The 21,474-nt window shown below is 52.4% G+C and overlaps 3 protein-coding genes across 3 annotated transcripts in view; 2 read left to right on the top strand and 1 right to left on the bottom strand.

Moving 5' to 3' along the window:
* The window catches only part of ACOT11 (acyl-CoA thioesterase 11), a 16,875-nt gene extending 6,069 nt beyond the window's left edge, over positions 1-10,806 (top strand). Inside the window, exons 4-19 of the mRNA XM_031058545.1 lie at positions 840-909; positions 2,760-2,810; positions 3,792-3,852; positions 4,051-4,152; positions 4,407-4,542; positions 5,125-5,281; positions 5,654-5,773; positions 5,868-6,012; positions 6,915-6,970; positions 7,099-7,165; positions 7,254-7,337; positions 7,426-7,559; positions 9,130-9,261; positions 9,334-9,460; positions 9,551-9,687; positions 10,728-10,806. Coding sequence (XP_030914405.1) covers positions 840-909; positions 2,760-2,810; positions 3,792-3,852; positions 4,051-4,152; positions 4,407-4,542; positions 5,125-5,281; positions 5,654-5,773; positions 5,868-6,012; positions 6,915-6,970; positions 7,099-7,165; positions 7,254-7,337; positions 7,426-7,559; positions 9,130-9,261; positions 9,334-9,460; positions 9,551-9,687; positions 10,728-10,806 — 1,658 coding nt within the window. The remainder of the gene's footprint in view (positions 1-839; positions 910-2,759; positions 2,811-3,791; positions 3,853-4,050; positions 4,153-4,406; positions 4,543-5,124; positions 5,282-5,653; positions 5,774-5,867; positions 6,013-6,914; positions 6,971-7,098; positions 7,166-7,253; positions 7,338-7,425; positions 7,560-9,129; positions 9,262-9,333; positions 9,461-9,550; positions 9,688-10,727) is intronic.
* Positions 10,807-12,600: 1,794 nt separating this feature from the next.
* Positions 12,601-13,950, top strand: TMEM205 (transmembrane protein 205). The gene is made up of 3 exons (XM_031058596.1): positions 12,601-12,880; positions 12,970-13,133; positions 13,315-13,950. Exons 1-3 carry the CDS (start codon positions 12,751-12,753, stop codon positions 13,624-13,626), a joined length of 606 nt encoding a protein of 201 aa, XP_030914456.1. The 5' UTR covers positions 12,601-12,750; the 3' UTR covers positions 13,627-13,950.
* Positions 13,951-14,087: 137 nt separating this feature from the next.
* TTC4 (tetratricopeptide repeat domain 4) lies at positions 14,088-21,444 on the bottom strand. The gene is made up of 8 exons (XM_031058595.1): positions 21,269-21,444; positions 20,321-20,398; positions 19,465-19,589; positions 19,086-19,172; positions 18,019-18,233; positions 16,802-16,883; positions 15,656-15,738; positions 14,088-14,772 (listed from the first exon to the last, which is right to left on the bottom strand). Exons 1-8 carry the CDS (start codon positions 21,417-21,419, stop codon positions 14,673-14,675), a joined length of 921 nt encoding a protein of 306 aa, XP_030914455.1. The 5' UTR covers positions 21,420-21,444; the 3' UTR covers positions 14,088-14,672.
* Positions 21,445-21,474: the final 30 nt, after the last annotated feature.

The raw sequence follows: 21,474 nt of genomic DNA on the forward strand, positions 1-21,474 counted from the left end.
AGCTCACCAGCTTAGCCAAGCACAGGGAGGTTGTGACAGTGGAATGGGTGCAGTTCTGCAGTTGGATGAGGTTCCCAGAGCAGTTTTGCAGTCTGGGGTTCCTGGAGTCCCAAGGGAAAGCCGTGCCAGCAGAGCGGCTTTGAAATATTTGCTGTGTACGGGGAGATGGAATCAGCTGCTGGTGCATCTCCACAGCTGCAAGCTCATGGAAGGAAGGCAAACACCAGCACACCCTCCAAACCTTCAAACATCTGCAAACCCACGCTGCTGTGGGTGGAGAAACCCCAAATCCCACTCTGGTCTGGGATTCAATGGGCTTCAGCAGGGAGAGGGATGCTGGCTGGGTGTCACCACTGTCACCAGCCTGGGACTGTGGCCGTGTTCACAGGGGTCTTGGGATGAGGGAAGAGTCGAGGATCTGACTCCATGTTTCAGGAGGCTTGATTTATTATTTTATGATATATATTATATTAAAAACTATACTAAAAGAACAGAAGAAAGGATTTCATCAGAAGGCTAGCTAAGAATACAAAAATAAAAGAAGGATAACAAAAGCTTGTGGCTCGGACTTTCGGTCTGAGCCAGCTGACTGTGATTGGCCATTAATTAGAAACAACCACATGAGACCAATCACAGATCCACCTGTTGCATTCCACAGCAGCAGATAATCATTGTTTACATTTTGTTCCTGAGGCCTCTCAGCTTCTCAGAAGGAAAAATCCTAAGGAAAGGATTTTTCATAAAAGATGTCTGTGACATGGGGCAGAGGATCCCTCGTGCCCCCCACACCCTCAGCAGGCTGCTGCAGGTTGCTGATGCAGTTTGTTTTTCCTTTGCAGCCGAGAGACACGCCGGCTGCCCGTGCGTCACGGCTTCCATGGACGATATCTATTTTGAGCACACCATTAGGTAAATTCCGTGCGCAGGCAAACACGGGGCTTTCCCCTCTGCCCGCTGCAACGTGGGCAGGGGCTGGAGCTGGAGCAGGGAGCAGCGTGCTCAGGAGAGGAGGAGGAGGTGCAGGGGCAGTGCCAGGCTGGCAGGGCAGCCAGGGACTGAGGCTGCAGGGCTGCTGTCTGCTCTGATTTATCCGCTGTCTGCTCGCCTGGGGAGCTCCTGCTGTGTTGGCTTCCCGGTATTTCCCCCAACGCCAGCTCCTCCCTGGCTTTGTTCAGGAAGCAGCTCTGATTTAGTGCTCTGGAAAGCTGGAATCTTGCAGATTGTGCCTCTGGAGCGGCTGTGTGGGTGGCAGAGGCGTGGAGCGGCTCCTGTGTGGGATGGGGCAGGCTGGGCAGTGCCTGCTCAAAATTCCATCCCAGGCTGGTCCTGGCATCCCCTGGGTGCTGCCCCACAGAGCTGCCCCCTCTGATTCATGCAGCCCTTGGGATGTGCTGTTTCAGGGGACAATGTTTCTCCTGAGCTGAGGGTGGGATGAGAGGGGACAAAAACCCTCCCAGGGTTCCATCCTCATCCTCCACAGGCTCCCAGTACTGAGAGCATTCCCACCCAGCGTTCCCAAAGCAGTCTCCTCCTTTTGTACCCCCAGTAAGATCAGGTACTGCCACCCACCTTTACTGGTCTCTCAGAGCCCCCACACCCGCTGTGCCTGCCTGTTCCCCCCTGGGTACCATTCCAGGGGGCTCCCTGGGGGTTTGCCATGCGATATAGGATCCACGCAATATAGGATCCACGCAATATGGGATCCACGCAATATGGGATCCACGCAATATAGGATCCATGCAATATAGGATCCATGCTGCCCAGCAGTTCCTGCCGTGCCATGTGGGATCCATGCACTACAGGATCCATGCAGTACAGGATCCACACGGCCCAGCCACTCCCTGCTGTGCAGGCACCAGTGTGGGTACCCAGGGCCGGCACTGGGGTCCCTGGCTGTCAGCTGATTTGTTTGGCACTGGGAGGTCTGACTCAGTCTTGGGTTTTACTGTCATTCCCAGGAAATGCTGAACTCACACTTTTGCCCTCCCACATGAGGTGCCCGTTGCCCTGGGGGTCAGCTCCACGAGAAATCCGCAGTGTGGGGATGTGGTGCAGCCACGGTGCCACCTCCTGCTGGCAGAGGTGGCACCACTGGGGTTGATGCCCTTCTCCTGGGGCAACTTTTCCCCATGGGTTTCAGGAGCAGGGAAAACAGCCCCAAGCCCACTCCACAGCATTACATCAAGCCCTGCAAAGCATTTGTCCCTCCTCGGGTGTGAGCTGGGCACTGCTCCAAGGGGGCAGGGAATTTGTGCTGCTCCTGGCTCGGGTCCCACTTGCTGTGGTCCAGCTCAAGGCTCTGAGCAAGGGGCCTGGCAGGGATTTCCTGCAGAGCTGTTGGAAGGCGGAGGAGTTTTGTGTCAGATCTCCTTCCTGGCTGTTTGTGCCTTCTGCTGCTCTTGTGCTGTGGGGGAGAGGCAGGGAGGAGACCCCAAATTATCACTGGCTTAAAACTCACTGGCCGGGCAGCACATTGTCCCCATCCCTGTGCCCTGCTGTGTGGAAGTGCAGCCTCTGGGGAGGATCACACGTACCCTTGAGTGGGGCTTTGTGTGGCATTTATGGCCTCCACTGTTTGATAAGCACAGAGAAGATAAAGTACTTTCAGGGCTATATATAGACACGTGGGGCTGCCAGCCTGCCTGCCTGGCCCCTCGCCCTTGCATGCCCCTCGCCACAAACCCAATCCAGAGCATCCATCTGGCTGCTTCCATGGCCTCTAACCCTGTCCCCACATTTGCTGTCTCTCTTTGCCCCAGCCAGCCGTCTGCCAGCCCTGCTGGGCAGCGGGACGGGAGGAGCACGCTCGGGTACGGACGTGTTTGGGCCTAGAGCAGCCAGCCTAGCACAGTGCTGCCGTGAGTTGGGAGCCCTAACCCCACTGACCAGGCATGGCATGTCAACAGGGGCTGCTCACCTAACCCTGCTAACCTTCTGGCATGTCAGGGTCTGTGCTGGGGGACAGCCAGAGGCACCAGCTCCTGCCAGTCCTGCTCCAGCCAGAGCCAACGTGCAGAGTGGGATATTTACAGAGCTCACCCGGAGCCTGAGGGCACGTGTGAGGGCACAGGGTTTGGAGAAGTGGTGGTTACAGGGTTTATTTTTCCACTCAGTTTCCTAGCACTGGCCTCTTTTGGGGAATGAGGAATATTCCTGATTTAAACATGTTATTTGGTGCAGACTGCTGTCGGCGTCACTAAAAAGTTGAATTTGCTCATTCCGTGGGTACCAGTCTGGAGTGGCTCAGGCTGCAGGGTCTGTGTGTGTGTACTCTGAGGCCTGCTGAAGGCACAGTGGAGAGCAGCAGCTTGCTGCCAGCGGCTGTTTCATTTCAGAGATGGTGCAAAATGCCCCTGGCTGGCCCTGCCTCCTGCCCCCTCCCATTATCCCAAGGTATCCATTGCTTGTGGGGAGGCCCCGTGGCCGGTCCTTTGTGCAGGACAGTGGATGCAAGGCTGGAGGAGCTGTTTGCTCTGGCAGGAACGTGCATGCCCACATGGGCAGGGGTGCCAAGCGAGCCTCGGGCACCTCTGCCCCCCTCGGGTGTCCTGGCAGCACCCAGACCTGGGGTCCCACTTGCACACAGCTGCTCAGGGCTGACCTCTCACTGCTCTCACGTCTCGGGGGTGGCTGTCCCCATGTCCTGCTGGCCACCTGGCATGTCCCACAGTCCCAGGGAGCCTCACCACAGCGGGCAGTGAGCTGGAATGCCGTGGGACGTCAGAGGGAGCTGCTTGGTTGCTGTTGTCCCCCAGTAACCCCACACTCTTTCTCCTCTTCCTGTTTTTCAGTGTTGGGCAAGTTGTCAACATCAAAGCCAAAGTGAACCGAGCCTTTAACTCCAGCATGGAGGTTGGTGTGTGCACCTGCCCCTGTCCCCCTTGCTGTGTGCCCATCCCCACCAGCCACGTGGCCAAATCCCCAAATCCTCCCACAATCCCAGCTTTAATCCCATTGTCCATCATTTTTGGCTGGCTCTGGCCAGGGGTGCATGGCGAGATGTGGGTTCCTGGTGAGCAGAGCTCTCAGGGGTGCTGTGCCCTCCCCCAGGTGGGCATCCAGGTGAGCTATGAAGACCTGTGCAGCGGGAAGCACTGCAGCATCTGCAAGGCGTACGCCACCTTCGTGGCACAGGGCCCCTTGGGCAGCAAGGTGAGCAGTGGTGGCACTGGGGGGACTCTGTAGCCTGCCTCACACAGAGGCAGTAAGGAAATGGCCTCTATGAGGCTGGGCTGGGTCAGCTTTCCATCAAGGCAGCTGCTGTTCCTTCATGGGTCAGTGATGCCCTGTCCCGTGCTCGGGAGGATGCACGGTGTGTGGCTCTGGGCCTTGCTCTGGCATGGAGGGCACCTGCTCGCTGCTGCTCGTCCCCCAGCAGGGCTGCACCTTGCCCCATCCCTCTGCAGGTGAGGCTGGAGCCTCTGATCCCGCAGACAGAGGAGGAGAAGATCGAGTACAGCATCGCCGCTGAGCGCCGCCGCATGCGCCTGGTGCACAAGGACACCCTCAAGGACCTGCTCACCAGCAGCCCCCAGGAAACCGGTACTGTTCCCTGTGTGCTTCCAAAATAGCCCTGATGCCCACTGGTGACATCCCACTGGCTCAGCAGCGTGCTGGGGTGATCACCACATGGAGGTTTGGGAGTGTCACGGTGGGGTAGGGGTCAGCCCCACCATCCCAGACTGCCAGGCCTGGAGGTTTGGGGGGCTGATGCAGTGGGAGGGCAGCTGTAGGGAGAGGGACAAGTGTCACTATAGGATATGAAACAACAGAACACAGACTTGCTGCTCTTTCCGAAGAAAAAAAGGGACTTTTTATTTTCTGACTCCAACATTTATAGATTTCCAAAAGTGACAGTGAATTGGAGGGTGAAAGTGACACCTCTCCGATGACACTGGACAAACCAACAGTCCATCAAATTTCTCCTCCTCCATCAAAGAATGCAAAAACACTAAGTTATTTGCATAAAGTGTGCGAGAAAGTTCGTTACAGGAATGTAAACATCACAAGGCTTAGAAAAACTTAAAAAAAATCAAGGTGACAGACAAGGGCTGTTGGGGTGCTGGGAGAGGGGTCCCAGTGGCCGTACAACACACACTGAACCCTGCCTTTCCCCCGTGGCAGAGCTGGAGACGCGGGACGGCAGCGGGGCGGTGCCGGCGGAAAGGACGCGCGTGGAGAGCGTGGAGCTGGTGCTGCCTCCCCACGCCAACCACCAGGGCAACACCTTCGGGGGGCAGATCATGGCCTGGATGGAGAATGTGGCCACCATCGCAGCCAGGTGACCTGACAAGGGGGTCAGGGGGACCCAAATTAGATGTTTGCTCCAGCAAAGCGCAGCCATCAGCCCAGATGGAGCCAGGACAGGGAGGGGACACCGGCGGCTGGGTCTGGCCACAGCTGGACTGTAGGGATGGTGCCCAGCATGTCACCCTTGGGTGGCACTGCACAGGGAGTCCCACAGGCATGTGGTGCTGAGGGACCCCAGGGAAAGGTTCACACTCTGCAGTTGGCTTGTTGTTCCTTCTCACAGCTGACTTTGGCTGTTGGGATCCAGGGGTGACATTTTTTGGGGTCTCCTTGTCTCTGGCTGGGTCGGGGAGGGTGCTGTGGCATGGGGCCATGGCCAGGGGCGTGACACCTGTCCCCACAGCCGTCTGTGCCATGCCCACCCCACACTGAGGGCCATCGAGATGTTCCACTTTCGGGGGCCGTCGCAAGTTGGGGACCGCCTGGTGCTCAAAGCCATCGTCAACAACGCCTTCAAGAACAGGTGGGTGCCAGTGGTGGGGGTGCCCTTCCCGCCCTCCCCACGGCCCTCTGCTCCCTCATCCCTCTGCTCCCTCATCCCCGTTTCTTTCTGGCAGCATGGAGGTGGGGGTGAGCGCCGAGGCCTACGGGCAGGAGATGTCTGTGAGCCGCAGGCACATCAACAGCGCCTTCATGACCTTCGTGGTGCTGGACCAGCAGGGCCAGCCCCGCACGCTGCCCATGGTGGCACCTGAGCCGGGGGTAAGCACCAGCAGGGCTGGCTTCTCCCCAGCCTGGTGGCACGGGGGAAAATCCCACTCGGCCCCCGAGAGCTCTTGGATTTGCGGCAAAACAAACGGAGTTTTGTGATGGTGGGAATGCAATTGCTCAATAGCAAGTGGATTGGGTTGATTGCTCGGTGTAACTAATAAAATAAACCATTTGCCTGAGCAGAGATGGAGGTGTATTAGCCATGCAAGGCTTAGCAGAGTATTGCCTGCAAATTCCAGCTCCTCTTTTCTATAATTTTGGGGAAGGAATGTTGAGGTGGTTTTGTACCTTTCAAAGCATCCTAATCTGTAATTTGCTGGGACCCAAATATTTAGGGAAATCTGTCACATGAACACAGTGGCAAAGCAAACACTCAATGTGTCTCAGCTTCTCCTGGGCTGATCCTTGTCCAGCTCCCCGATTTTTTGATGCCTTAAAACTAGGATCTCCTACTGTGATGGAGATCATCTCATGGCCAAAGTTGGGCCCCCTGATACCTCCTTTCACCCATTTTAAAACACCACACTAGCACTTTCTTCAAAGTAAGCTGCTTTTTTTGGCTTTTATTTTCCCAGGAGAGGACGTTTGCAGGTGCTAGGGTACACAGTTTTTGTTTCAGGGGCTTTGTTCAGATTTGCAGCCACAACAAGAGTTTTCCCTATTGTGCCAGTGCCCATCACTTGATCAGAGCATGGTGGCAATGCTGAAATAAGTCACAATTAATCATTGACCATCACTGCAGTGTGTCCAGGGTGGCAGCTGTCAAGCAAGGGGGCTTCACCTTCCAGCTATTCCCTGCTGAGTGTTTTTCCCACTCCCAAAAGGGCGTGTTTTGGGGGTTTTTTTCCATCCTCCTTTCCCTATTAACTTAATTGCCTTTTCCCATTTATCAGGATGGAGAAAGGAGGTACAGAGAAGCCAGTGCTAGGAAAAAAATTCGGCTGGACCGGTGAGCAGCAAAATGAATGGAATGGAGGGATGGAGGAAGGAGGAAAGGGGGGGCTCAGCACTGGGGGGCAGGGACAGTCTGGGGGTGCTTTGTGTGCCCTCACAAGGGAAGCTGTTCCTTTGCTGCAGAAAATACGTCGTCTCCTGCAAACAGACTGAGGTGCCGCTCTCCGTGCCCTGGGACCAAAGCAACAAGGTAGGATGGTCCCCGGTGGGAGCTGCTGCCTCCTCCTCCTCCTCCTCCTGCTCCCCTTCCTGCCCCTGACGTGCTGCCCCTGCCCCAGGTTTATCTGAGCTACAACAACGTCTCTGCGCTGAAGATGCTTGTGGCCAAAGCGAACTGGGCGCTCGCCAGAGAGAAGGAAAAGGTGCTAAACCCTGTCCCCTCTCCCTGGGCCCCAGAGCACGGCCAATCCCAGTGGGAGCAAGTCCCAGCTGTGCCCTGTGCTCCCCCAGGTGCGGATGTACACGCTGGAGGAGGACAAGTTCCTGTCCTTCCGCATCGAGATGTCCGTCTGCATCCCGGCCAGCCGAGCCTTCTCCCTGCTCTCCAACCTGCGGCGCCGGCACGAGTGGGACAGCCACTACGTGTGAGTGCTGCAGCCTCCCCAAAATCACACCCCTCTCGGGGTTTAGTTGGTAATTGCTGCCCCGAGATGTGCAGGATGTCTCAGTTTCGGCCCGTGCATCCATAGAACGAGTCAGAGCTCTTCAGTTTTTGGTCTTGAAGTTGTTTATTAATTCTTATCTATAAAATTTTCTTTCTGCCCAGCCAAGCTCTGCTCAGCCAGGCAGCCCCAGGCACTCTGACCGCTCCCAAGGCAGTGTTGTCTTTTTATACTACAAACCACATATAACATATTTACCTTAATTCCCAATACCTATCACCTATGTTAGACAGTGCACTTCTACTCTAAACCAATCCCAAAGTGCCAGCATCACGAGACCAACATGAAGAAGAAGAAAGGCTGGACACGCCCAAGTTCCTCCATCTTGTCCCCATAAGCCCATACCAAAAATCCTAAAATCTACATTTTCACCCTGTGATAATTTTATTATTATACTATTTAAACTTCTGTGACTTTCAGGTCCTCATACAAAGCTGGTAACTTGCTCCAGGGGTCAAAATCAAATCCACAGGTGTTCTGGGCTGCATGCCAGGGTCTCTGAGCCTCTCAGCAGGGTCCTCAGCAACTCTGGACACCCAGAGGGATGTACTCCGTTCCCACACACCCCCAGGCTTAAGCCTTGTGGTTGAGCATCTCTTTGGGCTTTCCTGGCGGTCAGTGTGTTGCCTTGTGTCTCATTTTGGAAGGGCAGGTGTCTGCTAAGGAAGGCAGGAGCCTCCCCTGAAATGGAGAATGTAAACCCTCCCCAGCCCTCTGAATTGCTGTAAATTTTAAATTAAGGAGCTCTCAGGCAAAAAATATGGGAGCAGGAAATAACAGTTCTTTAATAGGGAAGAAAATAAAAGGATAAAATAAACAAATGCAGTACACTAGAACAACACTGCCAGAGTCAGAACCCAAGCTGACACCCTGTGGGTCAGGGTGCTGGCAGCAGTCCCATTGGAATTGTGGCTACAGTCCTCCTGCAGTGTCAGGTATGGTTCTGCTGGAGCAGGGATCCTGTAGAAAAGAGTGCAGTCTTCCTCTGAAGATCCAGTGGAAGAGGCAGCACCTGTTCCTCTGGGAAATCCAGTGGAGAGCTGTGCTGGTGTTCCAGAATCCCCAGATTATATCCACGTGGCAATGCTTGGCTCCTCCCTCTGGGCGGAGCATCTCCCAATGGGATGCTGTTGTTCTTATCAGCCGTGCAGTGACATTCAATAGCTGTTATCAGCAGATGTCCCCTCCCCATGGAGGAGTGATTGTGGAAGAGATAAGGAAAAACTGCCCCCTTGACAAAAGACAACTGCCATACAGATGGTAATAGAATACACCTTGCCTTGCAATCTGGAACCCCTTGCTTGCTCCTGGAGACCCCTCACACGGTGTGTGCCTGTCCTGGCTCCACTGGGCTGATGGCTGCGCTTTGCTGGAGCAAACATCTATTTTGGGTCCTCCCAAATATTTTGGGTCTGGTAGCGGGCTGTAAATGTGTAAAGCTCAGATTCAGGGGCACAGCAGGGTTTCTGTGACCGGTTCCCTTCCCTTCCAGGAGTGCTGAGCTTGTCCAGAAGGTCGATGACGACGACATGATCTACCACGTGGTGAGCCAGAAGCTCAGGAACGAGAGCAAGCCGCAGGACTTTGTTATCCTGGCGTCCCGGCGGAAGCCCTGCAGCAAGGGGTGAGTGCCCAGCCCGAGCCCTGCTCCCTGCCACGCAGGCTGTGCCAGCTGACCGGGCTCTCTCGTCCCCAGGGACCCCTACGTGGTGGCCTTTCGCTCGGTGACGCTGCCCACCCACCCCGCCAGGGCCGAGTTCACGCGCGGGGAGACGCTCTGCTCCGGCTTCTGCATCTGGCCAGAGTCACAGGAGATGAGCAAGGTGGGAGACGCTGTGGCTGTGCTCCCACAGCCCCTGGGGGAGGCTCCTCCCTCCCCTGTGGCCCTGCTGACCTGGTCCTGTGCCTCGCAGGTGGCTTATTACAACCAGGCCATGCCGGGGTACCTCACCTACGTCACCACCAACGTGGCGGGGCTGTCCTCCGACATCTGCTCCACCTTCGAGGCCTGTGAGAAGTTCCTGCTGGTGGCGGAAGGGAACGTGGGACGGTGGCACCCAGACCCTGCCTCCCTGGGGGCTTTGGTCCCAGGGGCTGGGGTGGAGGGGCATGACTGTACCACCTCATCCCTTGCACTGATGTGTCACACCTCTTCTCCTTTCTTTTTTATTATTTTATTTAGAAATTTTATAAGCTGATGTACAGGACTTGGTTTTCTAGTTCACTTAACGCTACTTGAATCTTTATATGATCCAAAATCTTCCCAAACCAGGTTATTTTTTCACTAGTTCTCAGTGGGGCATAACTGGTTCCTTTTGAGGCAGCAAAGGGAGAGAGGGGGCAGTGATGTGGGGTGGCTGCTGTGCCCCTCCTTGGTGTAGGGGTGGCTGGTGGAACATCCCACTCTCCCCAGTGCTGCTCCTTCTCCTGGGCAGGGCTGGCAAAGAGCCCCTGCTCCTCCTGGGCTGAAATCCCACCCCATCAGCAGCAACAGAAGTGTTTTGAAAGGACAGACATCCCTGTCTGCTCTGGGTGAGTGTCTGCTCCAGGGGCTTGCTGTGTGGTCAGCTTGGAGCAGGGGTCCTGCCCCCGCAGCTCACCTGGGCTCAGGTGGAGATGGGGTCCTTTGAGGCAGGACTGCTGCAGGAAAGGGGTGGTGCTCCCTGCAAGTGGATTTTGGGCACTGCCTGGAGGGGTGGCTCTCATGTCTGGGACTGCCCTCCTTGTCCCCCGCTACTGGATGCACCAACACCTTGAGATGTAAATCCCAAACTGCTTCAGAGGCGCTGAAAAAGGAAAAGGCAGAGCCAAACCTTGTTCCCCTAAGTCTGGGATGCTCTGGGAAGGGCACCAGAATGAAGCAGGGGTGACAGTGGAAGTGCTGCTCATCAGTCACAGCACAGGGGACATCTGCCCTCAGCCACAGGCCTGTGGAGAGCCCCCTCCTCAGCTTTCCTGGCTCACTCAGCCACAGGTTTTCTGATGGCATTGAGGTTTCTGGAAGAAAATGAACGAGCCCTGGAAGCCCTTAGGCACTCAGAGCTTTGGGCACAGCAGGTTCTACAGCTGTGTCCTTGTCTCTGCCTGCAGAGCCCTGTGCTTAACCCCAAGGATGGGTTCTGTAGAGCTTAACCACGAGCAGGTGATGGTGATGCCGTACTCGGGCTGAGGTGAGGCCATGGGGTGCCAGAAATGACCACAGGGTCTTTTGCAGGGCTCCAGGTGTCCCTCTGCAACACCCAGTCCCTCTGCCACCCAAACTCCACACCCAGTTTGTAAGCACAAGGAGCTCCTGCCCCTCTCCTCCAGTGGCTCCCAGCCCTGGGCTGGCCGTGGCCATAAACCCCTAATCTCTGCTCTATGTCCCATCACAAACATCTCAGCTCAAGGCCTGGCATGGCAACCTCCAAAAGATAAAGCCATCTTAGGCTGAACATGGTACAAAGCATTCAATTTTTATAGAGCCCTCTTACCTCCCAAAACTCAGAGCAATCCTGCCTTTTTATCACCGGGACAAGAGCCATCCTTGCTACTCACCGTTAGGAATTGCTGCTGCTTGATTAAAGTGGAGGGGATGATGTATTTGCCTGAACATTAAACTTTACCTGACCTCTCCCTCTCCTCAAGTATTGTGCTTTTTCCTGCTGGGAGGCCCCGGTCAGCCCTGGCTCCAGCCTGGCTGGGTCCCTGGGGGTGCAGGAGTGACCTGGGGGCACGGCTGAGCCTCGTGTGCTTTGTGCTTCTGCAGGAAAACTGCAGCCCTACAGCATCTGCTGGCCCTGGGGCATGGGCAGCAGGGCTGGGCAGCTTGGAGCATCCCTGGAGCTCCACTGCCTCATCCCAGAGAGAAGGAGGGACCTGCTGGTCACTGCCCCAGCCTTTCCCAGAGCCCTTTCTTTGCCCTCCCCATCAATGCACAGCTCTAGGGCCGATTCAGCAATCGATCACCATTTTTATTTATGCCTTTTAAAAAAATGGAGTTACCCCCTGCTCTGAGCAACCTTCCATCCTGCATGAAAACACCTTGGAGCTCTCCCTGCTAATTCCTGCATGGAGGCAAAGCATTTGGAGAGGCAGATCCGGGCCCCTGGGAGCAGCAGGGCTCTGTGCTGGCTGCTGGCAGAGCCCACCACTGCCTTCCTGCCCAGGACTGATGCAGGGAACAAAGCCCCACCTAAGGACCACGGCTGCCATCCAGGGCTGATGGAGGACAGAAAAAATCCCCCAAAACGCCAAGAAGCTTTTGGAAAAGGCCATGAATACAGCTGGGGATTTACAGGCCAGCACTCCAGGTTGATTGTGGGTGCCTTCTCCGGTGTGCTGCCATCATGAGAAGGTTTAAGGACCTGATTTTATGGGTGCCTAAATAAATACATGGAGCTAATATATCACAATACAGGGCACATTTATCTGCTTTGCAGGAGTGGGATAGAATCAGACGGCAGTGTCTCTCTCAAGGCCAGCCCCGCTGTAATTCATGCCCCGAGGCAGCAGCCGAGGGGAGGAGGAGGAGGAATTCTGCAGGCAGCAGTATTGATGGGCTACTCCCAGAAGCTTTGTTTTAATTAATTTACAGAGAGCTCCTTGCAGTGGATCAGGCAGCTCCTTCAAAGCCTCCTTCCACCCTGTGCTCCTGTGCAGGGTCTGGGGCAGGGGGGTGAGCCTGGGAGCCTCCAGGTTTTTGGTTAAACAGTGCAGAAGCTGTTGCTGTTTTTAAACAGGGAAGCTTCCCCCTGGCCAAGAGGCCTCTGATGGCCACAGCGTGGGCAGGTGAATTTGTCCCAGCTTTTCTCTTCCCCTTTTTATTGACTTTTTGCTGGTTCCTGCTGCCAGGGGTCAGCGGGGCGTTGGCTGGACTTTGCCAAAAGTCCACAAAGTCCACCCCAGCCATGTGGCTCCCAGGTGCTGACGCAGTGCCCTGCCCTGAGATGTGAGGGACTGAAGAGCAGCTTTGCAGCCCGGTCGGGTCTGTGGTGGTGGAACGGGGCTGTGCCAGCTCCAAAGCTTTCCCTGAGTAAGCAGGTTTGGGAACCTGAACTGCATTTGCCCTGTGAGCAGCAAGGTGACAGCAGCAACCACAGCTCGGCGCCGAATTTGGGGTGACCCGGCTGACATGAAGGGACCTGTGCCCATCCAGCACGCCATGGCGAGTGACACGGAGCCCTCCCACACCATCAAACTGCTGCACCTGCTTGTCCTCTCCACCTCCTGGGGAATGCAGGTCTGGGTGACCTTCGTGGCCGGTAGGTTGGGCTGTGCTGTGCTCTCTGCCCAGGGGGGTGGCATGGGGAGGGGGCTTTGCCCCAGGACTCACCTGCCCTTCCCCTGGCAGGCTTTGTGATGAGCAGGCACCTCCCTCGCCACACCTTCGGCTCCATGCAGCGCGAGCTCTTCCCCTACTACTTCCACATCAGCTCCACCTGTGCCTTCCTCAACCTGACCCTGTTTGCCATGTCCCACCCCAGCGAGCAGCTCGGCCAGGAGCACAAGACCCAGGTAACCTCCCCCTTCCTCACACACAGCCCCATCCCCTTCCTCTGCTCCTCTGGCTGGCTTGCAAACCATGGAGATCCACGCACAGCTCAAAGAAGCCCCCAAGCACCCAAACTGCAGCGAGCCAGGGGGCCTGGGGGAGAAATTCAACCCCCCACATGCGGGGTGGCTTTGCTCCCTGCAGATCATCATCTTCCTCGTGTGCATCGCCGCCTCTGTGCTGAACACGCAGTGCTTCGGGCGGGCGGCCTCTGACTTGGTGGCTGAGCTGCAGAGGGTGGAGCAGAGCCACGGGCTGGGGCAGGAGCTGGGGCAGGAGCTGGGGCTGGCGGCCAGCGAGCCCCGCAGGCAGCTCCGTGCCTCCGACCCCGGGTACAGGCGGCTGGCGCGGAGCTTCGCCCTCCACCACGCTCTGTCCTCGCTCTGCAACCTCCTGTGCATCCTGTGCAACGGGCTGAGCCTGCAGCACCTGGCTGGCCAGCTCTCTGCCCTCTGAGGGCACTGCCAGCCGGTGGCTGCACAGTGCCCAGCCCCTGCTGCCTCGCTGTAAAGCAACCCCAGCTCTGGGCATTAAACTGCAGCATCCTCCGGTGGAGAGACTCTTGCTGTGTTGAAAATTAGGAAATGTTTTCTCTAGAGCTGCCTGCAGCCAGCCTCTGTGATGGAAGCAGGAGTGTTTTATGGCTGAACAGCTTTCTAATGCCCTGTGTCTAAAGCTACAGTGTGCTTTAGACATTTTACATTCCTGCAGAAGAGAAAGAAATGAGAGACTGAGAATTACTTCTGATTAAAAGCCAAACACTAATACAGAAGTACAGAAGACCCTGCCTGTTGGCTGTACCAGTTAATGTAATGGATAAAGGTGTTATGTTGGGGTTTACAATCAGTGTCTGTCATTCTCTGGCATTTCACAAGGTGAGACAAACTGTTGTCTCATTCATTAGGCAGAAGTCAGTCTACTTAAAATAGCCACGTTTATTCCAGGTTCTGTAGGACTTTCAGTAAGGTATCAAAAGGGTCAAACACTGCTCCAAACAAAGAGCTCCGCTGCAGCCTGGCCAGCAGCACAGCCAAGCAGGGACAAAACAGCAGCTGCTGAGTCCCAGGCAGGAGCCTGAGACTGCATCCACCCTGCTGCAACAGGCAGGCACCTCCCCAGGCCACTGCTGCTGAGCCCCAGCAGCCCCAGCCACCTCCGAGCAGATCTGTGATGTTCTCAGGTAAGGAAGTACATTCCCAGCTGCTGTTACTGCAGCCACAGCCAGTGCTTGGCACTGCTTCAGGTTTATTTCAAAACCACATGCAGCCTATCATAGAGGAGACCTTCTGCAAGCCAGCTGGGTTCCCTTTTAAACAAATAATCCCCTCATGTCAGCCCTTCCTTCTCCTGTGCTGCTCCCCTGGAAGTCTCCCTGTGTGCCAAGATTATTTTCCTCCCCTGAAGAGTGCAAGGTATTTTTGTTCAAGCAGAAGTCTGCAGCCTGGAGCTGGGCTAACAAACAGCAGCCTCTTGCAGAGGAGTCCTTGTTTCTTTCTTGCTCATTACAGTCGATGCACTTTCTTGCCAGAGAAGTATTTCTTAGAGAAAGGAGAACGCTTGGCAAACACCAAAACTGTCGGGGTCCCGGCCTTTACAAAGTACCTGCAAAGATCAAAAGGAGTCCTTGACTTCCTTGTAGCTGGCCCAGCATCCTGCAAAGCAAGGGACTCCTGCCCAGCTCCATACAGACTGACCTCCCAAAGGCTGGAGATGAGATTTTGTGCTGATTAGCAGAGCCTCTCGGAGCCAGGGCTAAGCACATCTGAGGAGAAGTGTTTTATGAATCAACTCCTCTCCCAACAGCTTCTTTTAATTAAGGCAGCTGTTATTCTCCCTCTGGAAGGAGGGCTCTTTAGCAGCTGCCCTTACAGCCTGGAATCTGGGGGCCTTTGGGCACGGCTGAGTTTTATGGAGTGACAGAGATCCCGCTCCCACTGCGACAGACCGAGCCCCCCGCGCTGAGCTGCGAGATGCTGCAGCTCAACTGCACAGGCTGCACAGGAACCTTCTGGCTTCACAAACAGCAAATTCTTCTCTCTCAATAACAGCCCAACTCCTGAAAGGCAGTTTCAGAGCAGGAGAGCGCTGCGTGCTGTGCCGGGGGCTGCTCACGCAGCAGCGTGAACAGCGAGAGCATTGTTAACCTTCAACATGCTCTTTACAGGCTGCTGCCTGTTTTTTTCCTTCTTTTTTTTTTTTTTTAAGTAGTATTGTGTAGATGGGATCTGGAATAGATCTTCTGAGCTGTTCAGCTGTCCCCAGCTCCCCTTCCCATCTCCATCCATGCCTGGAAAGAGTTGTTCATTTTTTTTGGGGAAAACACATGTAAGTCACTAAAGCCAGGCACAAAATCCATGCAGCTTTATACCTTCAAGAGGCAGGACTATTAAGTCAGAGAAGAGTTAGGACTATTTAAGAACAAACTGGACTTAAAGCTCATACTTTTTGCCTTTTTTCCCCTGGACATGGACAGGTACAGCCTCACCTTTCGTGCTGCAGCACTTGTAGCAATGTGTGCTCTGGGTTCACCTCGTACATTTCTTCTCTTTCTTCATCTTCAAAATAGAGCTGGAAAAAAGAATTGGGGGGGGGTTATTAAATGCCTAAGGTACATGAAGGAAAGCACTAAGCTGCTGAAAGCCCAGTAACAGCACACCAGGATCAGCTGGGATTTATCAAACCTCTGTAGCTTGACTCGACTGTTGGATGCAAAATTCAGCAAGGCAGAAATTGGTCTGTGTGAATTCCAAGTTTTCCCTGTATAAACCAGCTCAGGCTCTCCTGGCAGTGGCAGCAGGAAGGCAAAACACACAGGCTGTTCTCATGCTTTACAGGCAACCAATCCAAATGTAAGGGCTGCATTTCAACAGGTGAAATGCAGCAATGCTACGAGGTAAACTGAGTGGGTTCAGAGGTATTTGAACAAAACAGAGTTGATTTAAGAGATTAAAATCCAACAGTGGCGCCTTAGACTGTAAATACACACAGGATTTAACCTGGAAAAGTACACAGCCACTGTCCTTCTGGACCTGTCTGCTCACTGTACAGGGTGTGCTGCTGCTGCTGCCTGGCACAGATGACACTGGAGTGGAAAATGAAAAATAAACATTCCTATCCTTTTATGTACAGCTTCAGAAAAATTCTCAAAACCTGCTGCACCAACTCACAACCCTCCTTTGCTAAAGTGTTAATAGAGATATATTATCTAGATCTGATTATGTGCTCAAGTAACTCCACTTAGTTCTGAAAAGAAATTATTTTTAAAATAATACTTTCTTATTTGTATTGAGCAACTCCACGATGCAATTAAAAAACCAGGCCACCTATCAGCCTGATGATTTAAATCTTAATTCTTGTTACAAAGATGGAATCTAAGCAATACCTATAAATACCTTCTGTCAAATACATTGTAACTGGAAGACAATTTCCATTTTCATCAGTGAATTCTGTCAGCATATGTGGACAATGTTTGAGTTTATAAGTGAGGGGTTTAAGCTCTCTTGTTTCACATCTGTACTAGGTAAACAGATGCCAACACTTTCATATTTCAGAGCTGCGCACTTTCTCACTCCAGAAATAAAAAAAACACAACACAACAACCCTGAAATTGAAGGAAAATCAAAATTCTCACCTCAAGGTTGTTGGGAAGGTATTTTTTTTCTAAATCCCAAGGAGGTAACTCAGCAAACATCACCATTAAATGATCAATAAACCTAAAAGCCAAAACACACTTGGTCAGCTTAGACAAAGTGCTCAGCTTCAGTAACTTGTACACTTGCATTTGAATGATGGCAAAAATGCATTAGCAAATTAAACAACAGATTTGAAATTAAGTTTAGATCACCAATAGTTCCTTCCCTTCAAACTCACTTTCCCAATAAATCCAAGGCCCTGTAACTCAGGTTATTGGCTTCAAATTTGAGCAGTGCAACAACAAATTATTTTCAACTTGACATTTTCACACTGAAAAAGATGTCAAATAAACACCCTGCATTTTGTCTAAAATGGATTTTCCTTTGACACAGTCCCATGCTTCACCAGATCAGAGTGATGAGAATAAGTCTGTGTGTCAAAGGCTTCTTTATTTTGGTACTTGTAGAGTGTTGGGAGGCCGGTTTGTCCTAAAAATCCATTTCCACTTCTTTTAGTTTTAGTCACAAAAAAGCACAGTGAACACTACCAATAAAGTACTACAACATCACCAACCTGCTTGCACTGTAATTTCAAGTTCTAAACTTATTAATAGATGAGGAATATGTCTTCCAACAAAGAAAAAGTTACAAATTCCAAGTCTGTTTAACACCACGAGATCAGAAATTGAAGTTAACATCAAGGAGAGTGGAATTCTGAGCTTGCCAGTCTGAAAGGTCTGCAGCACTTCAGCCAGACCTGCTGGAGGCCCTGAGGAGAACTTTGGGATTACTGCTGGTTATGAGAGGTCCCCTTTGGAAGCTTTTCATAATTTTTAAGTTTAATTTTTTTTTCCTGAGATCTATTTGGAGGGCTTTGAAACAGCACCTTAATGAATCTCTAAAATCCACACGTGTGGTCACAAGTATCCCTGGCCACTAATTAATTACTGGCCTGAGTAATTGCACTGCAAGCCCCTTTAGTCACCCTGGCTAAATGTGTTTGTTGTCTGCAGCATAAATTTAGGTAAATCACAGAATAATTCAGGTTGGAGAGGCTGTCAGGAGGCCATGGAGTGCAGCCTCCTGCTGCAAAGCAGGGTCAGCCGTGTGATCAGAAATCTGGGGCTGCTCCAGCATGGCAGTGTTTCACCTGCTGCCTGCTCTCACCTGCTCAAACACCTCCTCAATGCAAGAATGCTGCTGGCACAGCACTTACCTGGAGCTCTCATGGAAAGCCACAGTGAAATCTGTCTGCTCGTGCTCAGGGTACAGGAAGAGGACAGGCCAGCTCAGGCTGCCATCAGCATCCAGGTGCACCTTGGCCCCCGTGGCACTGCCACAGTGGAACCCATCCAAGGATATCTCAGCCAGGCCATCTGACACTTCCTCTTCTTCATCTGAAGGCTCAAGAACCAGCTTGATATTTCTTTCCTGGAGGGGAGGGAGGGGAAAGACCAAAAACCAACTAAAAATCCAACAGTTGTGGTGGGGAGAATAAGAACGAAAAATTAGCAGTCAGTGAAAGGTCAAATTATGTTGTTCTTGTTAATGAGTCAGCTCCAAAGCTTTCCCTCAGTATCACACTCAGGTGACTGGGCTTCCCAGTAGAACCCAGAACCTCAGCCAGATATCCATGAACAAAGGAGGAGAGCTGGGAATCCAGAGGAACCCAGATGTGGAGAGAAGAGCCTGAGAACACATGTGGAAGGGGATGCATCTAAAATCCTTTTCTCTGTGGCCTGCCAGGCATCACTACAGGGTGCAACTACACACACCAGCTCCTAAGAACATCTACTCTTTCAGAGAACTGAAGAAAGTTCACTATTTTCCTTGGAAAAACAACAGCAAAAGAGGTCTGACTGTATGTAAGAGCCTGAATTAGTTCAATGCAGTTTAAACATTCACTGAGGAAGGAGAGGATCCAAGACTGATTTCTTCCTCTACCTTATTGAATGGTTATCTTCTACTCTTCCACAGGATTAATGCCTGTGGGCAGCAGAGAAAGCCAGGTTCACTGGGCTGATGTGATGCTGCAGCCAGAGCACTCACAAAACTCAGCCCATCTCCTAACACTGGGGCTGTATTTTGCATTAGTTGTTACCTGAAATACAGACAGCTGGGAGGTGGGGCTGGAGCCATGCAGAATCATGATTTTAACTCAATTTTTTGCTTTGCTCTAGCCCTCAAAAGCCAATGTATGGAGATCCAACTTTTAGAGAAAAACGAGAGAGCTCTTAAAAAAAACCCCAAACCACAGATAACCAGCCCTTCTCAGTGACTCACCTTTATTGCTGCAAGCAAAATTTCCTTCTGACACTGCTCCTTGCTCTCCATCACCTTTGCTTTCCTGGCATCCCTGTCCTGAGTTCGCTACAGGTAAGAGAAGGATGCACCGAGGTCACACAGAGCAGGTCAGAGCCCATCAGTGCCCACACAGAGCAGGTCAGTGCCCACCACTGCTCTTCCCTGACATTTTCCCCTGCTGGAGAAATCAGTTTGGGTCCCCAGGAAGGTCCCCTCCAGCTCCTTCCCCTGCACATCCCAACACACAGCCCATGGAAGCATCACTCCATCCTGCCTGGGGACACCACACTGGACAGAAACCCCTCCAGGGACCCCAAAGAGACAAGCACTGCACAGGCCAGGCTGCCTTCATCCTCACCTTCAATTTGTCAGCTTTAGCTCTCATTTCCACAAGCTTTTTCTCTTTTGAGTCTATTTGCAAGCCCTCCTCACACCATGCTATTGCTTCCACGAAATTCTTCAGCTCCATGTGACAGAGAGCTCCTGGAAGGATGAATATTTTATAAGTTTCCAGTGTTGGAGTCAGTGTACAACTACTATAAAAATGATGATTATAAAGACAGCATTAGGTCTGGCACTCCTGTACTAAACATTTCTGTCTTGTGTGGTCATGTTCAACCAGAAAGGTCCAGCAAGTCATTGAGAAGAAAATTTAAAGTATTTCATCAGTTCTTATATCACTTAGACACAGAAATCAGCAGAATTATGGTACAAGTGTCTGTTACAAACAAAATTTTATCATTGCAATTAACATGTCAGTATTTGTCTTGTTAGGAAAATTAAAAGGGGGATTTTTATGGAGTGGGAAAAAAGAACAGTATTGTGGGAAACAGGAAAAGTTATCCTGTACTCCACAGTGCCTCTGATAGATATAGGAGATGAAGAACAAAAGGATATTTTGATTGAAAATGCAAAGCAAAAGGCAGAGCTCTGTTTTGGGGAGAAACAGCAACAACAATTGAAGATATCTCTTCCAGTAACTGCTTTCCCTTTCTGAGATGAACTCTGTCCAGAAACAAAGTATGATGCCCACTCACAGTAATTTCAGCTTTATAAACACAATTATTAAACACGCAAGGAAACAAGGCAACAAGTAACAACAGCCTGCTTCAGGGCTGGTAACAATAGCAGCACAATCAGTAAAAATAACATCAGGCAAGCATTTGGAAAGGACTCTTGGTGCTCCATGCAGCAGCAGCAGCTTTAACTCTCACCTCTTATGATGGCTTTGAGATGGGTGGGCTTCAGCTTTTTGGCTTGGGTGGCATCATTTAGAGCAGAACGGTAGTTCCCTGTAAAGCAAATAAAAGTGCTCACTTGTATTTAAAATCTATTTAAAACCTTCACTTGTATTTAAAATCTAACCAAACACCAAGGTGACAAAAAGGTTTATGCAGAGACTCTGTAATTCACTGTTCCTACAATCACAGCGAGGTGAGGGTAAAAAAAGAGCAAATTAAGAACAAGTGAAAGGACAGGGATCAATCACAGAGGTGAGAGGTAAATAACACGGTGTGAGCAGGTCATCTCCCTGCTGCAACACACAGCAGCACTAAAAGGGCCAGAACACCTTCCCTGTTGGTAGGATGGTGGTAGCTGTAAGAGAACCACAGAATTATTAAGGTTGGTAAACACTTCCAACATCATCAAGTAACAGTTTTAAAGTAAATGAAGGTAGACTTACACTAAATATAAGGAAGAATTTTTTTGCAATGAGAGTGGTGAGGCACTGGCAGAAGTTGTCCAGAGAGGTGGCAGGAGCCCCATCCCTGCAAACATTCAAGGCCCGGCTGGGCAGGGCTCTGAACAAACTTTAGCTGAAGATGTCACAGCTCCTTGCAGAGGGGCTGGACCTCTGGCCTTTAAAGGTCATCCATCAATTCCAACCCAAACTAGTCTATTTCCGAACAGACTAAAAAACCCAGTGGTTTTGCCCTGTCCTGGAGCCAAGGCTCGAGCACCAGGTGACAGCTGCAAGGAGCAGAGAACAAACCCCGCACGCAGCCATGTGCTGAAGCGAGCCAGCTCTTCAGGCTTCAAGGCGCCTCCTTCTCACCGATAACCTATCACACAACCAAAACAAACAAAAAGAAAACCCCAAACGGGGAGGAGAAGCAGCTCTGGAGCGCGGGGCCGCGTTCCCAGGCGGTGGGAGGCCTTACCCAGGTGGAAATGTGCGGCCGCCCGGTTGGTGAGCAGCACCGCGTCCAGCTCCGCGTCCCCGCAGCGCCTCCGCAGCCCCTCCGAGTACGCGGCCAGAGCTCTCCCGTAGTCCTTCTCCTTGAAGTACTCGTTCCCTTCGTTCTTGTACATCCTGGCCAGCTCTGCGGGGCTGGGGGGGGTCAGGCTGGGGCAGGGTTAGGGCTGG

This window comes from Geospiza fortis, unplaced genomic scaffold (genome assembly GCF_000277835.1).
Source record: "Geospiza fortis unplaced genomic scaffold, GeoFor_1.0 scaffold396, whole genome shotgun sequence".
NCBI classification, from domain to species: domain Eukaryota; kingdom Metazoa; phylum Chordata; class Aves; order Passeriformes; family Thraupidae; genus Geospiza; species Geospiza fortis.

Bases quoted from the DNA above. Each gene is read 5' to 3' on its own strand.
- TMEM205 (XM_031058596.1), top strand. From the start codon at position 12,751: ATGAAGGGACCTGTGCCCATCCAGCACGCCATGGCGAGTGACACGGAG. The intron at 12,881-12,969 runs GTAGGTTGGGCT...TTCCCCTGGCAG, and splicing joins CTGGGTGACCTTCGTGGCCG to GCTTTGTGATGAGCAGGCAC. The intron at 13,134-13,314 runs GTAACCTCCCCC...TGCTCCCTGCAG, and splicing joins GCCAGGAGCACAAGACCCAG to ATCATCATCTTCCTCGTGTG.
- TTC4 (XM_031058595.1), bottom strand. From the start codon at position 21,419: ATGTACAAGAACGAAGGGAACGAGTACTTCAAGGAGAAGGACTACGGG. The intron at 19,590-20,320 runs GTGAGAGTTAAA...TCATCCTTCCAG, and splicing joins TCTCAAAGCCATCATAAGAG to GAGCTCTCTGTCACATGGAG. The intron at 19,173-19,464 runs GTGAGGATGAAG...TCTTACCTGTAG, and splicing joins CTAAAGCTGACAAATTGAAG to CGAACTCAGGACAGGGATGC.